Source organism: Phocoena sinus, chromosome 9, assembly GCF_008692025.1.
Source record: "Phocoena sinus isolate mPhoSin1 chromosome 9, mPhoSin1.pri, whole genome shotgun sequence".
NCBI classification, from domain to species: Eukaryota; Metazoa; Chordata; class Mammalia; order Artiodactyla; family Phocoenidae; genus Phocoena; species Phocoena sinus.
The window spans coordinates 7,544,422-7,560,654 of NC_045771.1; the positions used below are offsets into that span (position 1 = coordinate 7,544,422).

The window sequence follows — 16,233 nt, forward strand, 5'->3', positions numbered from 1 at the left end:
CAACTGTAAATGTCCCCCGCTTTGGAAAACGGTGATGGAGCCCAAAGGGCATTAGAGAGTTAATGAGCAGCTCAGTCAGTGGTGTTCCAGAAGAGAAAAGGAATCTTATCACAGGAAGCCAGCATACCTTGGAATCCATTTTCTGTCTTTATCATGTGATATCGTCTAAGATATAAGAAAGAAATACAAGGGAGCAGAAAGAACACAAGACCTCAGGGTAGATGGCTGGAATTCTAACTTCCAGGTCTCTGCAAAGCAAATACTCCAGTGTGAGTATGAAGTAAGTAGCCCTTGGTTGATTGCTAAGTTCCCGCTAATACTAAAACCATAGACTTCCTATCTTCACTGCAAGGGGCCTGCCTGATTTTAAAATAAATGCACATACTTCATTTTAAAGCAGCATTTCCTTCCTGATATCCTTTCAAATTAAGCTTGCAGCTGATTAAAAAAACTGATTAATAATTTGACATCTTCCTCAAACTGAAGCTCCTTCCTGGGGCGTAACAACTTCAATAAAGATGCATTTTCATGGAGGCCCCGAGTCCGGCCCCGCACTGTGGATCTCTTGTTTGTTTGTCTGCTTCAAGTCTGTTTTTCCAGGCAGACTAGCTCTATTCAAGTTCAGAGAAAACTCCTCTATCTCCCTGAGCTTCCTCATGAAATGGTCAGAGGAACCCAGCCTTTGGCAAGCTTACTGCTATAGCCTTTCAATTTGGGATTTCACCACCTAAAGCCTTCATTGTTTTTCATAAACTGGTTTTTGGGTATTTACTTTTCTTTTTTTTTTAGTAACCTTACTTCAAAGCTTTACCAAAGGGGCCATTAGTAAGCTTCTCTCTTATTTAGTGAGTGATTCTCCATCTTGGCTACACATTAGAATCACCTGGGGAGGTTGTACATCTCTGGACATCTCAACCCCAGTGTCTGACTTAATTGGTCAGGGGTGCAGCCTGGATATTGGGGCTTTTAAAAGCTCCCTAGGTAATCTGAAAGTGCATCTGAGATTGAGAGGAGTGCTTTCAGGCTTGATGGGCACATGATGGGCACAGGGGAATCTTGCTGAGATGCAGGTGCCGATTCAGTGGGTCTGGGGCCTGTGATTTGCATTTCTAACAAGCTTGCAGGTGATACTCACACTGCTGGTCGAGGATCACACTTCCCAAGGCACCAGATGAAACAGATCTCCTTCCAAATGTCCTCTATTCAAACCAGGACTAATGAGCTCTCACCTTTATTTTCTTCCCTCAGGTACCTACACAGACTCAAGTAACGTGATTTATAGCTAGAAATGGCATTTTTGTGTATGCTCTGTTGTTTTGTTTCTGAATATCTGATAGTGAGGATCCTCAGTCATACTAGAAAGATTATCTAAGAAAGCAAAACCCCCAAATCAAAATTCAGAATGATGAACTTAGGCTCACAGAAACTAGGGTGCAATTGCTGATGTGGGGACCCACTAAGAACCCCAGAGCTGGGATGAAGATTATTTTAAACTGATGACATTTGGGATTCAACAGATGCAGAAAGAAATCTTTTTGGAACTTCCTTATCTGACTAAACATAGAAACTTCTGAGAAATGAGACCATAAATCCCCTTTTTTCTAGGAGGCTTTTAGGTCCCAGGAAAGAGGCCAAGAGCAAAGCTACCCTAAATCACCCTTTGCAGGGGAGTTTTAAGGCCTTGAAGAAGACAAAGACCATTCACACAGGCATGAACAAACATAATCATAAACTTCCTTATCTCCTGTTTTTTCTTTTAGAAACCCATTTGTCCTTCCCAGAGGCCTTTTATCCTCTCTTTTTTTCTCTACTAAGAAAAGTATATAAGCCTCTAACTTTTACCACTACTGAGCTACTTCTTTTGTAAGCTTCCATATGCATGCAAATAAACTTCTTCTCCTGTTATCTGCCTGTTATGAGTTTAATTTGCAGGCCCCCATGGCCTGAACTTAAGCGCCTAGAGGAAAGGTTTTTCCTCCTAGACACTAAGCCACTGGAGGCTGATATTAAGTAACCTTCCCTTATGTCTATTTCTTTCTTTGTCCCCTGTTCATCCCCCAACCCCCATTCTCTCTCATTTTCCCATTCACCTAAAAGAAAAAAAAAAAACAAAAACCATGTTATCTAACTGGACAGCTACATGTAAAAGAATGAAATTAGAACACTCCCTAACACCATACACAAAAATAAACTCAAAATGGATTAAAGACCTAAATGTAAGGCCAGATACTATGAAACCCTCAGAGGAAAACAGAGGCAGAACACTCTATGACATAAATCACAGCAAGATCCTTTTTGACCCACCTCCTAGAGAAATGGAAATAAAAACAAAAATAAACAAATGGGACCTAATGAAACTTCAAAGCTTTTGCACAGCAAAGGAAACCATAAACAAGACCAAAAGACAACCCTCAGAATGGGAGAAAATATTTGCAAATGAAGCAACTGACAAAGGACTAATCTCCAAAATTTACAAGCAGCTCATGCAGCTCAATATCAAAAAAACAACCCAATCCAAAAATGGGCAGAAGACCTAAACAGACATTTCTCCAAAGAAGATATACAGATTGCCAACAAACAACAAACATGAAAGGATGCTCAACATCATTAATCATTAGAGAAATGCAAATCAAAACTACAGTGAGATATCATCTCACACCGGTCAGAATGGCCGTCATCAAAACTCTACAAACAATAAATGCTGGAGAGGGTGTGGAGAAAAGGGAACACTCTTGCCCTGTTGGTGGGAATGTAAATTGATACAGCCACTATGGAGAACAGTATGGAGGTGCCTTAAAAAAAACTAAAAATAGAACTACCATAAGACCCAGCAATCCCACTACTGGGCATATACCCTGAGAAAACCATAATTCAAAAAGAGTCATGTACCCCAATGTTCACTGCAGCTCTATTTACAATAGCCAGGACATGGAAGCAACCTAAGTGCCCACCAACAGATGAATGGATAAAGAAGATGTGGCACATATACACAATGGAATATTACTCAGCTGTAAAAATAAACGAAATTGAGTTTTTTGTAGTGAGGTGGATGGACCTAGACACTGTCATACAGAGTGAAGTAAGTCAGAAAGAGAAAAACAAATACCATATGCTAACACATTTATACGGAATCTAAAAAAAAAAAAAGGTCATGAAGAACCTAGGGGCAGCACGGGAATAAAGATGCAGACCTACTAGAGAATCGACTTGAGGACACAGGGAGGGGGAAGGGTAAGCTGGGACAAAGAGAGAGAGTGGCATGGACATACATACACTACCAAACGTAAAACAGATAGCTAGTGGGAAGCAACCGCATAGCACAGGGAGGTCAGCTCAGTGCTTTGTGACCACCTAGAGGGGTGGGATAGGGAGGGTGGGAGGGAGGGAGACACAAGAGGGAAGAGATATGAGGATATATGTATATGTATAAATGATTCACTTTGTTATAAAGCAGAAACTAACACACCACTGAAAAGCAATTATACTCCAATAAAGATGTTAAAAAAAAACATGTTATCTAAACAAGCCTTCTATGTCATAGCTCATAAGCTCTTTTCTGTTCTTTTAATAAAGTTCGTGAGACAGATACACATTTCTTTATAAGCATTTACCGGTTATGAAAATTAACTTGGAATTCCAATCATGGAATAAATTATGATGATGAGATTGATAGAGCAACTGGTCAACACCAGGTAAGAACTTGCTGTCCAAGTACAAGTGGAAATTTTCTGTAAATGGACCTATGTTATATTGTACAGGCTTACCATAATACCTGGATTGTAGACTTCTGATTTGAACATTGAATAATAACAGAATGTTCCCTATATACATTATTACATCAGTCAAAGGAGTGAAATTGTCATGTATAAAGCATGATTTTTAAAAAATAAATGAACTCAAACTTTGGCCCATACACCTGTGTCTCACAGACCATCAAGCAAATAAATAATTTGCTAATTAAGGCAGAATGAATGTGAACCCCTATTGGCCCAAAGTAGCATCTAGAGGCTTTTGAAACTGATTTCTTGGCAGCCGACTTGGACCACACACGTTGATGGCCTCAAGCAGTGAGAACCTCTAACAGTAACCTGCCTATTTCAAAGATTAGGCTTTGTTTCCATCCACCCCGGCATCCGGAGGAATCTATCTGAGAAATCTCTGTTCCTCTGCAGCCCTGGAAGTGCTTTTTCTTGCCTCCTAACTTCACTCCTACTTTTTTCAGCACTAGGACTGCCTTCCTTTGTTCAAGCCATCTCATGAGGAAAAACCAGCCCGCTGTGTCAACCTCACAACTTCGTAAAAGGCAGTTTTTATAAGTACCCTGGGCACACGTCATCACCCTCATTATGCTATAGGACCCCATGTGTGAGGAATGAAGAGGATTCTTTAGTCTGTAAATTGGCTCTTCTGACAATGGGGCAATTTCGGCTTCTTTTCGGAGCTTCACAAAGCTTTGCAGGCAAATCCTGGCAAGAATTCACGATGACTAAGCTTCACGGAAGCTGATAAATCCTGTGTTCGGGGCTGGAATATATGTAAAGCAATCAAGCACACGGCGTTTCCACGATGAACTGTTACTAACTAGAAGTTAGGGTCGGGGAGGATCTGGGAGCCTTTACTACTGGACATTCAAACATCATAGCAAACTGTGTTGAATATAATAATAACCACTTTGTTAGTATTATTGCAGCTAAACGTTTGTACAGCTTGCTCCACGTCTGTGACTGTGCTGAGTGTTTTAAATCCATCGTCTTGCGTGGCATTCTGAGTTAGGTCTTACTATCTCCATGTCAGAGGTGGGGAAACTGAGGAATGAGATTAAGACACTTGCTGGGGAGAGGCAGTGATGGTATCGAACCCAGGGCTCCCCCCTCGTCCCCTTCCTGTCCTTGGCATCAGCGAAGTCACACGTTGCTTTGTAGATCCATCGGATGGTAGGTTTGGAGGTGTTTTAGAGATCACGCCCCACTTCATACCTTGTGGGTGAAAAAGCAAAGGCTTGGAGAGGTTACCCGAGTAGCCTGATGTCAGTCTGGGTAGCGTGAGGTGGGGGGACTTACAGGCTCCCCACCACTCAGGGTCCTGTGGACCCTGAATCTGCAGCCAGTTACTTTCGCAGCCAACAGCTGCATCCTTTTAGCGCTGTGAGTTCAAATAACAAGTCATATCACCTGCAGAAGTGGAGCTAAATCCACTGAGCTTTCTAAGCTTAAATGCACCAATAAAACCTGGAAGGCTATGGGATTATATGTACAAATACAGTGTCGGGAGATGAATCTCTGTATGGTTTTAGGTAATCTTTTGATATCAGAACTTGGACAGTGGGGCTGCTAGGCAGCTGAGTCACAAAGGCAAAAGTGAGTAATTGATCTGATCAGATCATCCGACAGTCACGTTGCAGACACTGGTTAAGGTATCTCATCATTTCACCTAAGTACAGAAGAGTCAATAATGCCTATACTCCTTCCCTTCGACCTATTTACTTCTGGCCCTGAGCACAAATACGGTTGTACCTTTTGAGCCCTTGATGTGCTAAGAACTCTGCGCTCACACATTCCTTCGTTCCCTTAATCCTCCAACTACATCACCAGCGACGGTCTGCTATTAACTCCACTTTACAGGTGAGGAAACTGAGGCGTAAAGAAATAAAGCATCCCAGCCAAGACACTGCTTTAGACTTTACCTGAATCCAGGTGGTCTAAGTGCCAGGGGTCGGTGGCAGACGACATGGGTGCGAGGGTGAGCGGGGAGGCCCCGCAGTTGGACTCCACCAGCTCGCCCTGGGTGTGCACGCGAGCTGAGGCGTTTGTTTGCCTCAAGGCTGCCTTGAGAGGGGCGATCTGGTTGAATTGGACTCTGGAGAGGCACCCAGTGAATCCCGGGGTGTTGTACTTGTGAATCTCTTGGTCAATCTTCCCTGTTTCTAAAAGAAAAAGAGAAAAAGTAGAGATCGTATCCCACTTACCATATCACCGCTGTAATATACAACTCCCCTTTGAATGTTTGTCTTCAAATCTTCCTCTTACGTTTCAGTTTAAGATATTGTGCTCTTTTAGATGAAAAATTAATGACCTGATAAGGCTTTAGGGCTAGAGGCTTCACTTTATAATCAAATTTTTTTTTTTGTGCGGTACGCGGGCCTCTCACTGCTGCGGCCCCTCCCGCCGCGGAGCACAGGCTCCTGACGCGCAGGCTCAGCGGCCATGGCTCACGGGCCCAGCCTCTCCGCGGCACTTGGGATCTTCCCGGACCGGGGCACGAACCCACATCCCCTGCACCAGCAGGCGGACTCCCAACCACTGCACCACCAGGGAAGCCCTGGACGCTTCACTTTAAAAGAGCCTTCTGTGTTGCTAGAGAACATGGTGAGGAGAGTAAGACTATACTTGGGAAAATGAAACACATGCCTAATCACCTTCCAGCTACGTGAGATACTGCCGACACTAACAACACTCGCTTGGTCCTGACTGACTTTTCTCCCCTTTTCTGATGCTTCAGTGACCCTCATATATATTGAACAGCCCTCCCAGCCCTCCTGGTAGATTATGGTTTCATTTGGTGCCTCTTATTTTCTTCTTTAGAATTCTTTATTTAAAAAAGAAAAAAGAAGAAAAGAAAAAGCGTTCCCATAGCCTATAGTGGGGCATCTCCTTTCTTTAGAATCCAATCCCCTGGGAATTCTGGGGTTTCCAGAATCTCAGCTAGCATCAGATGGGCATTTTGGAAGTCAGGAAACTTTCCCAACTCAGTCACAAACATACATATGCATTTAAGAATCACCACCCGCCCCAAACCTGTAGTCAGCATCTTGTTCCTAACTAACATTTAAATCAGTGGTGAGTCTGGGTGGAGGCATTCCCAAATCACTGTTTCGATTACTATAAACACACATTGTCATACCAGTCACATCAGCAAAAGCAAGTGTCTTCGTGACCGTAGCCCTGGGTTTTAGAATCTACCTGGCACAAACGACTGTTGGAGGAGTCCTAGACCCCCCTGATGCATGGCTCTCGCCAGTGTGGCTCCTGTACCAGCAGCAGCAGTGTCACCTGGGAAAGCGTTAGAAATGCATGGGGCGGGGCCCAGCAATCTGTGTGCTTCAAACCCTCCAGGTGGTCCCGACACCGCTAAGGTTTGAGAGCTACTGCTACAGGCAATGATGGTCCCGACACCGCTAAGGTTTGAGAGCTACTGCTACAGGCAATGATGGTGCAGGGCTACAAACTCAGGGGCTGGGCAAATGGCACTCCAGAGAAGAGCACAGCACTTGTATTCTGGGTGGGAGATTATGTTAACATGACGGTGACCTTGTAAACACAAGGACGAGGTTGTGAAACATTTATCCTTCCACTTGAACTGTGAAAAACAAAGACTTTGGGAAACGGGGCTAGCTACTTCTTTGAAAAGTTGGATTTTACCACCTTTTACACCTGGGGAATGAATACAGGTGAAATAGCCTTGTATAAAAATTTACTCGCCATTAATTAAAGAATAGATCAGTGGAGAAGGGAGCTTTTAGGCCTTGGGGGCAGAAGAAGTGAATGCCCTGGTTATTCATCACATTAAAAAAAATGTGTCATGACTGAGCTGTACTGGGTTCCGTGTGAAGTTTGATTAACGGAGAGCTATGACAATGGGGATGATGAAGAATGGTAATCCCGGGGATTCTAATAGGGTCTTACTTAGACGAGTACATAAAGAAATTGTAATTGATGATTCTCCATATTTTTCTCCTGCAGTAAATTTCAGCCTGTGACTTTGAGCTAAAGCACATCCCATTTAGGATGGGGAGAATGGGAGGTAGGATGCACCTGCCACCAAGTACAAAAACCCTGCCGCCAGGATGTCTCCTGAGGCTTCCATGACGACCAGGAAGAGGCTCTGGTCCCACTGACACCTGCGCTGGCTTGTTCCCCTCTTCCTCCCTTGCCTTTTCCTCAATGACTGCAGGCTACTCAATGACTCATTCTTCGTCTCCTTGTCTAATATCAGAACCCCTTGTGCGTTCACCAGCTTGCCTTCCACGCACACACGTCCAGTATTTGGTTTCCATTCCCTCCCTCCAGTGATCTGCCTTCCCTCGAAACACCCTCAGACCAAGGAGACTCAGGATGACTGATCCCAGCATGGGGAGGCGGACCTCAGTTCTTTGCTGTCCGGAATTCCTCTCTGGCTTCACTGGCGGTAGAGGCACCAGAACAAATAGCCCCTTGGTGGCAGGAAGCTGGGGACACCTCAGCTCCATCAGCTGCCCGTAAAAGGAGAGTCCTTTTTAGCCTGTCTAGCTTTGGGGGAGGGCTCCACAAGGAAGCTTCTGGGGCTGGTGGCTACTGCCATCTCGTGGGACTTCAGGTCAGGTCAGTTCGATTCAATTCACTTCACCTCAGAAACTGGGTGCGTGCAGCAGTATTAGGAAGGTAGACAAATACAGGGGTTTACCCTGAGCAGCTCACAGCCTCGCTAGGAAACAAGCATACGAACAACCAACTAACGTGACTGAACACAAGCTGTCCAGTAACAAGAGTTAGTATTTGTTGAACCCTTAAAATGTGCTGGTTGTCTTAGACAAACTGGATATTTAATTCCTAGAACAACCCTCGGAGGCGCAAGCATTATCATCCCTCTGTAATATGTGAGGAAATGAGGCTTAAGACACGTCGGCTGTTGAGGCCAGGCAGACTGACCCCAGGCCTCCTAACCCCTACAATGTTCCTAGCTAAGAAACAAAACTTACGTTTGGTAAACTATTATTTTTTAAAAATTAATTAGTTAATTTTGGCTGCACCAGGTCTTAGTTGAGGCATGTGGACTTCTTAGTTGCGGCATGCATGCGGGATCTAGTTCCCCAACCAGGGATTGAACCCAGGCTCCCTGCATTGGCAGCGCGGAGTCTTACCCACCGGACCGCCAGGGAAGTCCCCTGGTAAAATTATTAAAGTCTATGGTAAACCAGGGAAGTAGGTTTGCATGGGGTTCTGAAAAGCACTTCAGGAGGGGTAACACTACAACTAGGTTTTTTTTTTTTTTTTTTTTTGGTAAGAACACTTAACCTAAGATTTACCCTCTTAACAAATGTTTACATAACAAACACAGTGTATTGTTAACTACAGACACTCTGGGACTTATTCTTCTTGCATAAGGGAAAGTTTGTACCTTTCACCCATGCCCCCCAATGCCCCTCCCCCGAGCCCCTAGAAACCATGATTCTACTCTCAGCTTCTATGAGTTTGACGATTTTAGGCGCGTGACATAAGTGGGATCGCGTAGTATTTATTTTTCTGTGTCTGGTTTATTTCACTTAGCGTAATGTCCTCCAAGTTCATCCATGTTGTAGCAAATGTCAGGATTTCCTTCTTTCTTAAGGCTGAATAATATTCCATTGTATGTGTATACTATATTTCTTTATCCATTCACCTGTCGATGGACATTTAGGCTGTTTCCATGTCTTGGCTGTTGTAAATAATGCTGCAGTGAACATGGGAGTGCAGATACCTCTTTGAGATCTTGATTTCAATTATTTGGTGTACGTACCCAGAAGTGGAGTTGCTGGATCACACGGCAGTTCTATTTTTAATAATTTTTTGAAAAACTTCCATACAGTTTTCCACAGTGGCTACACCATTCCACATTCCCACCAATTTCTCCACATCATCACCAAGGCTTGTTGGCTTTCGTAGAACTAGGTTTTGAGGATGAAAGGAAAGAGAACTCCAGGCTGAGTTTGTCATGAGGTTTTTGTGGGAGTCAGACGGGGTCAGAGCTCAAGGCCAGATTGGGAAGGGCCTTGAACACCATGTTAAGATGTCTGTATTTCAGTAGGAAACTTAAAGTGCTTAAATATAAGCTGCGGGGGATGACTGCGGGAACCGTATTGGAAAGCTAATTCTAGAGGAGCACAACAATTTGCTCTGAGCAGGCGACCTCATTGGCCCCTCAGGGCCCTGCAAGCTACCTGGGTGAAGAGAGGAAGGGATTCTTCTTTTTGCTGAAGGGCTGAGGCAGAGTTAAGCTGTGGATAAAGCGACGTGTTCATCACCAGCATCCTCTTGTCTTTTGCGCAGCCATTGTAGAATCTATAGAGAGTCCGTTTTGAGTTTGGTTCCTCTGCTAGAGATTTGGGTAGGAAACTTCTGACTCCGGCTGCATCTCATACGGTCCCTGACATAGTTTTCTAAACTTTAAGTCGGGCCGGCTTTCCAATCACACCACAGAAAACGAACAGTTTCAAAGCTGTATTTATCTGAGGGCTCCCAATTTAATGTGGGGTCCCCCTTTCTTAAAGAGCTGTCCTCCCATGAGTGTTTCCCCCTGAAGTGACCCTCAAAGAGGGATTACAGACACAAGGCAGATGGCCAGAGTGGAGCCCCCAGGAAGGGGGTTCTGATGGGGACCACGGACCAGAGGAACGGCGGGAAGCAGGGGCTCTGAGGCTCCCGCCGTGGCGGGGGTCGCCGTGAGCGTTGGTGGAAATGTCCGCCAAGTGGGCAGCGGCTGGGGGCTGGGCTGCAAGGACTGCCCTGGGGGCTGAACTGCTGCACTTTTCCCTTCTTGTTCACTCAGCTCACGCTCTTCCTTACCCCAGTGTTTCGACTGCTGTTCCTTTCCTGAAAGGCGGCTAGGTCACAGAAACAAGGGTCCTGATGCCCAGGAGAGCAGACAGTTCCAAACCTGGACAGTGTTCCAGATCCAGCTGATGTGCCCCTAAAGACTCTTGGCTGAGACCCATTCCCTGGGGACCACAAATGCAATAGACACTCTGGTCTCTTCAGGGCCAGATGGTTCCAACTCTGGACCATGTGATAATAATAATATTACAAGCTTCCACGATAAACCAAAATTGGTACATGTGTGAGGTACTGTGTTTAGTACACTTTATGCAGTATTTCCCTGTTTCCTAACAACCCTCTGAGCTAAAAAGGATTATCCCCACTTCACAGATGGGAAAACTGAGGCTTAGAGGAGTTAATAACTGAATGAACATTTATGTTTCATAAAAAAAACAGAGAAGTCAAATGTTTTGTATTCTCAATTTCTCTCTGAAAAACAGACTATATTATGTTGCTTTTATATTCATTTGGATTTTTGGCATTTCTATTCAGGGACTCTTCATAAAAATGGCACAGTGAGGTTTCGTTTTGTTTTTAAAAAATTTAAATGTCTATCAGAGTCTGCTTTAAGACCATGTTTCATTAGTGACCGAGCCAATAATAAAGATTTTTAAAAATGCTGTGAACTGATGTCAAAGCTTTGCCAGCATCAGCTAAAGCACCAGCAAGTGCTGTAAACACTTGAGTGCAATAAAAATCTATACTTCTTAAGAACATCTAACAAATAACGGTAAAGCTATCAGTTTAGTGCATTTGAGCTCATTAAAAGTAAATTACATTAATCTGTAAAGTTGATTGCACTGATCTCATCCTGAAACCTCATATTAAGATACGATTTACTGTAAGAAACTACGTTCTGTGTGGAGATGTCCTGGCTGAGGTGTAATCTGGGGAAAGCCTGCTCTAAAGCATGCAGATTTCAGAAACGCAGGGCAGTCACTTCTGAAATTAAATTCTCAAGCTGTCATTAGTACTTTAGTGTCTTACATTCATAGTGATATGGGTTATAGAAAATAGCCCACTTAAAATACTGATGCAATTCCGGGTGAAAGCTTAAAATGAAATGCTCATGACAATCCTTTTAAGGAGGATGCAGCAATGCATTAGCATGCTTTCCGGGCTCATTTTACTAAATCGCTGAATACCCAGTGACAGGCAGGGGTGTTGTGAGAAATGAAAAGAGAAAAGAGCACTTGAGCAAGGAACATGGGGAGAAGGAAGCCAGCCCGGTCGAGGACCCCATTGTGCCAGGGCCTTGTGGACACCCAGGAGCCTCTTCAGCGACCGGGCAGACACTAAGATGCTGACTCACGAAGACATTTCTCATTTCCCTTTGAGACTACTCAAACTCATCGATACAGTCTTCTTGTGTATCCCATAGGATCTATTCAGCAGCTGATTTTTATGTTTCATACTTCTTAGAATATTCTATCAATATTCCTTTCTTGGGGGAATGTGATATTATGAAATATGAAATTTCACCATAAACTTAACTTCTTACTATTTATGAAACAGAGCCAAGAGATCTTAGAATGTCAATGAGACCTGAGCTAAGACTTTCTGTGCCACCAGGGAAGCCCTGAGCTAAGACTTTTTATAAGGCTCTATTGCGTGCCCCTCACTGTGCCAGGGGCTGGGGGATTCAGCCTCTTAGAATTTGTAGGATCAGAATGGGATGGCAGACCTCACCTTTGCTCAGGAGAGACCACGGGCACAACTGGCCCAAAGCATCGCCCCTCCTCTGTTCCTGCCCTCAGCTCTCCGGTAGAGTATGTCCCACCAGTGGCACTGGAGGCGGCTGCAGGTTATTCACAGACTGGACATTAAATAACATCCAATCTCAGGGTGATGAAGTTATTTCCTTCTCAATTCTCTTTCAATCCTTCAAAGAAAGGGTCTCGGGTTGGGACTGGACTGTCTTTTCCACCACCTCAATACCTGCTATGTTCCCTTTTTTTTTTTTTTTTTTTTTTTTTTTGCGGTACGCGGGCCTCTCACTGTTGTGGCCTCTCCCGTTGCGGAGCACAGGCTCCGGAAGCGCAGGCTCAGCGGCCATGGCTCACAGGCCCAGCCGCTCTGCGGCATGTGGGATCTTCCCGGACCGGGGCACGAACCCGTGTCCCCTGCATCGGCAGGCAGACTCCCAACCACTGCACCACCAGGGAAGCCCCTATGTTCCCTTTTTAACAAAGAATGGACCTGGACTCTTCTGCAGGCATGAACTTCATATTATTTTCATAGAATATATGTTTTATCACTGCCTTATCATTACAGCAAGTGCTACTGGTATTTAATTTTATGGTCACATTACAAAATTTCCTCTGAACATAAACATTCTCCTTTTAGCATAGATTTATTTAAGTAAAAATGGTGAGTCCATCTAAAGAAAAGTATTAAGTAAATAACAGTAAAGGAGGTAACCAGAAATGGAAAATATGTAACTGAAGATGCAAAAAATTGTATCATCGGTCCTCAGATTACTCTTCTTTGGGGAATATTGTTGTGGAAGAACTTGGTCTGTCTCTGAACCCCTTGGTTTTCGGCCTTAGGGGCCTCTGTTCTATTCAGATGGAAATCCATCTTCCTCCCTAATAGCTGTGATTCTCCATCACTTTAGAACACAGGGCTGTCCAGCCCTTCAAAAGAAGAGCTCCGAATGGCTTCCTCCTAGGTCCTGCTCCCGGCTCTAACTACCTGGCCCAGGTGTGGTCATTTCCTCCCCATATGGGCCAGAAACCTGAACTTGTGCCTCTACTAGATTTGCAATGTTGCTCGTTCAGTCCCTGTGTTCCACGGAGTGTCTACAGTAGCACCTGGCCGGTGAGTGCATGCTGCCTACCCCGAAAAATGTACATTACATGTCTGTCATGCAGAGCCTGCTTGTGAGGGCGGGGCCGAGCGCACTGGAAGTTTTAGGCACAGCGACGCTCACTGGGGGCAGAGTCTGTCAGCCTCATTTGGTAAAGAGCTGTGAAATGTGGCCTTGAAAGAGGAAGGGGAAGTAGCAGATTTAGATCCCATAGATCATTATATATTTACTTCCAGAAGTACTATTACCTGGAAATCTGTCCATCTCACTGAAAATGCACTCATCTTTGAAAATACTGTCAGTGGCTCTTAAACTCACACATCTATTAATGCTGAATATCCATTGCTACATAGACCTCGGGCCTCCGGCATAGAGCAGGGGTTATGTGGGACCTAACGAGATGAGTAGGAGGTGGGTTTGAAATCACTGCCGGGCTGAAGATTTAAATACTTCTTGGAAAAGTAGACCGAAATGAGGTTGGTGAGTAGTCACCTGATGTAGACTTGAAAACATGACCAGGGTCCTGCTGGGCTGGCAACCATCCTAAGCTGCCACTCCCAGGGTTATTGCTGAGCATCTGAGCAGCTGATGTGGGTGAGGAGGGTGGCTACAAGCCTCCCATTTGGCCATAGTTGTGTGAACGGAGCCTGAATTTATTGTTCCCAGAATAAATAAATGGGAAGTAATCATAACCAAAAGAAACCAAAAAACCAAAAAACAAAGAAAACAAACCCCCAACCCCCCAAAAAAGCCAAGAGCATTAATCTAAAATAGCAAAACAAAACCAAATAAACCTCATTCTCCTCAATTCTAACATGAGCAAATGATAAACACTAGGCAGGGCCCTGAAATGCTGGAATCTCGGTTCAACGTCAGCTCCCGCTCTTACAGGCAAAATGTTCTGATCGGTGACGTCTTGCTGACCAGCTGCCTTTCGGAAGATGAACAACTAGAATTAAATCCATATACACAGCTGATGTATAAATTACTCTGACATTTTATTAATCCCTGAAAGAAGGACATTAATGAAATTTCATTGTTTCTATTATATGCTTTTCTCTTTTACGAAGGAAGGTGGGACTAAAATATGCAGGTGTAATTTAAATAGCTCTTGACCTGTGACATATGCTAACTCAATTACAAAGCGGCAAGCTGCTGGGAGAAGCAGAATCTTCTTGTCCTTCTACATTGTCTGTGCTGTGTTTTAATTTGTAAATCCTTCCCCAAGGACTGAGAAAACAAGATTGTATTTTTTTCTGAAACATCAATAAAAAGAGATGTTTTAAATGTGAAGATGCTAGCTTATTATACTGTTTTGCAAAAAGAAAGTATTACACTTTTATTTGTATAAACCGATCACAGTACCTGAGCTTTTGGGGATTTATCTATATATCTATATATAGATATAGGTTAAAACTGTCATCCCCATTCCTAAAATCTAGTCTGAAAACTGCAAACTTATTAAGATTGCTGGATAATATACTATAGTTGTGATTTCTATACAAAGGGAAGGATATGATCCCTGTTAAAAAACAAAAGACCCAAGATGGAGTCATTTATGCTAAGCTCCAGGTCACCACACTGAGACTTAATCACAGTTTCGGCTCTCCCAGCAATGAAACCTTAAACCAGTCCATCAGGAACCACCTGATCAGCACTAGTGAGGTAATCTGTCTGACTGACCCCTGACATCCCCTCAAGGAAAGTAACTTTGAAATAACCAACCTGTCTTTTTGCCAGTATAACTTCTGTGTTCCCATTCCTTTCTGCCTATCAAAAGACTTTCATTTTGAACAGATCCTTGGAGCTTCTTTTTATCTGCTAGATTGGATGTTGCCTGGTTCAAATCAATTTTTGCTCCAAAAAAACTTAAAATTTTTAATATGCCTCAGTTTATCTTTTAAGATCCCTTAGCTGTTTCCAAAACAACAGACATTTGGCACCATAAAGAGTTCACACAACTGAAATATGGATTTCCCTCTTTTCCCTGAATGTTTCAAGTTGTCAGACACGAGACAGAAAGCCTGGCTCCCCTCTTCTGCAGCCTTACTTGCATGATTTTTCAGGGCGAAGACTACCAGGGTCTGCTGAAAGTGGCAAGAGCTTTCAGAAAAACGGATGTAGCCATCAGTCAAACCGCAGAGCTGGGTGCTGTGATTTACTTCATTAGAAATGCAGGTTGGATTTTACCTCTCAGAGTCTTAGTAAGTATAAGCTACGTGCCCCACCTGTTTGCTATTGAAGAACAGAACACACATGTATGGTCTGAATGTCTCATGAGCTGCAAGTGACAAACCTGATTCTTACACACTGGGTTTTATTCCACTTTTCCTTTTGCATTTTAACTTGTAAGCAGCAGAAATAGAATCCTGTGTACAAACTGACCAAATTGTATGCCCTGCTTTTGCTAAAACTTTTTTTTTTATTATTTATTTTTAAGGCTTTGGAAAGCCCTACTGAACTGTAACCAATACTATAAGGATACTGAGATTCAGCTCTTAAGTTTCTTCCTTAATTCTTCTCCCAATCATTGAAGAGTATTCAGCTAAGAGCAGCCCATGGTCAGTTGAAGCTAACTCCCTGGGAAGCAGGGGAATTTGGGGCAATGAGAAAAGGAGGAGAGAAGGGTGCTGACCTCATACACGTCACGAGCAGCATAAAGAAGTACAGGCTAGGAAAAGCATAGGAATATTTTGAAAAACAAAATTTGTAATTTCCAAATAATGTCAAATTGAATGATTCAGTAAAACAAAAAGTGGTCTCCTCCCTTAGTTCTCACCTGTATTGTAATTCTTACCCCAGAAGGCCACTAAAACT

At 43.6% G+C, this 16,233-nt stretch overlaps 1 protein-coding gene across 1 annotated transcript in view; it reads right to left on the reverse strand.

The window, feature by feature from the left end:
* The window catches only part of CNTNAP2 (contactin associated protein 2), a 2,098,245-nt gene that overhangs the window by 34,058 nt on the left and 2,047,954 nt on the right, over positions 1–16,233 (reverse strand). Inside the window, exon 23 of the mRNA XM_032643309.1 lies at positions 5,684–5,923. Coding sequence (XP_032499200.1) covers positions 5,684–5,923 — 240 coding nt within the window. The remainder of the gene's footprint in view (positions 1–5,683; positions 5,924–16,233) is intronic.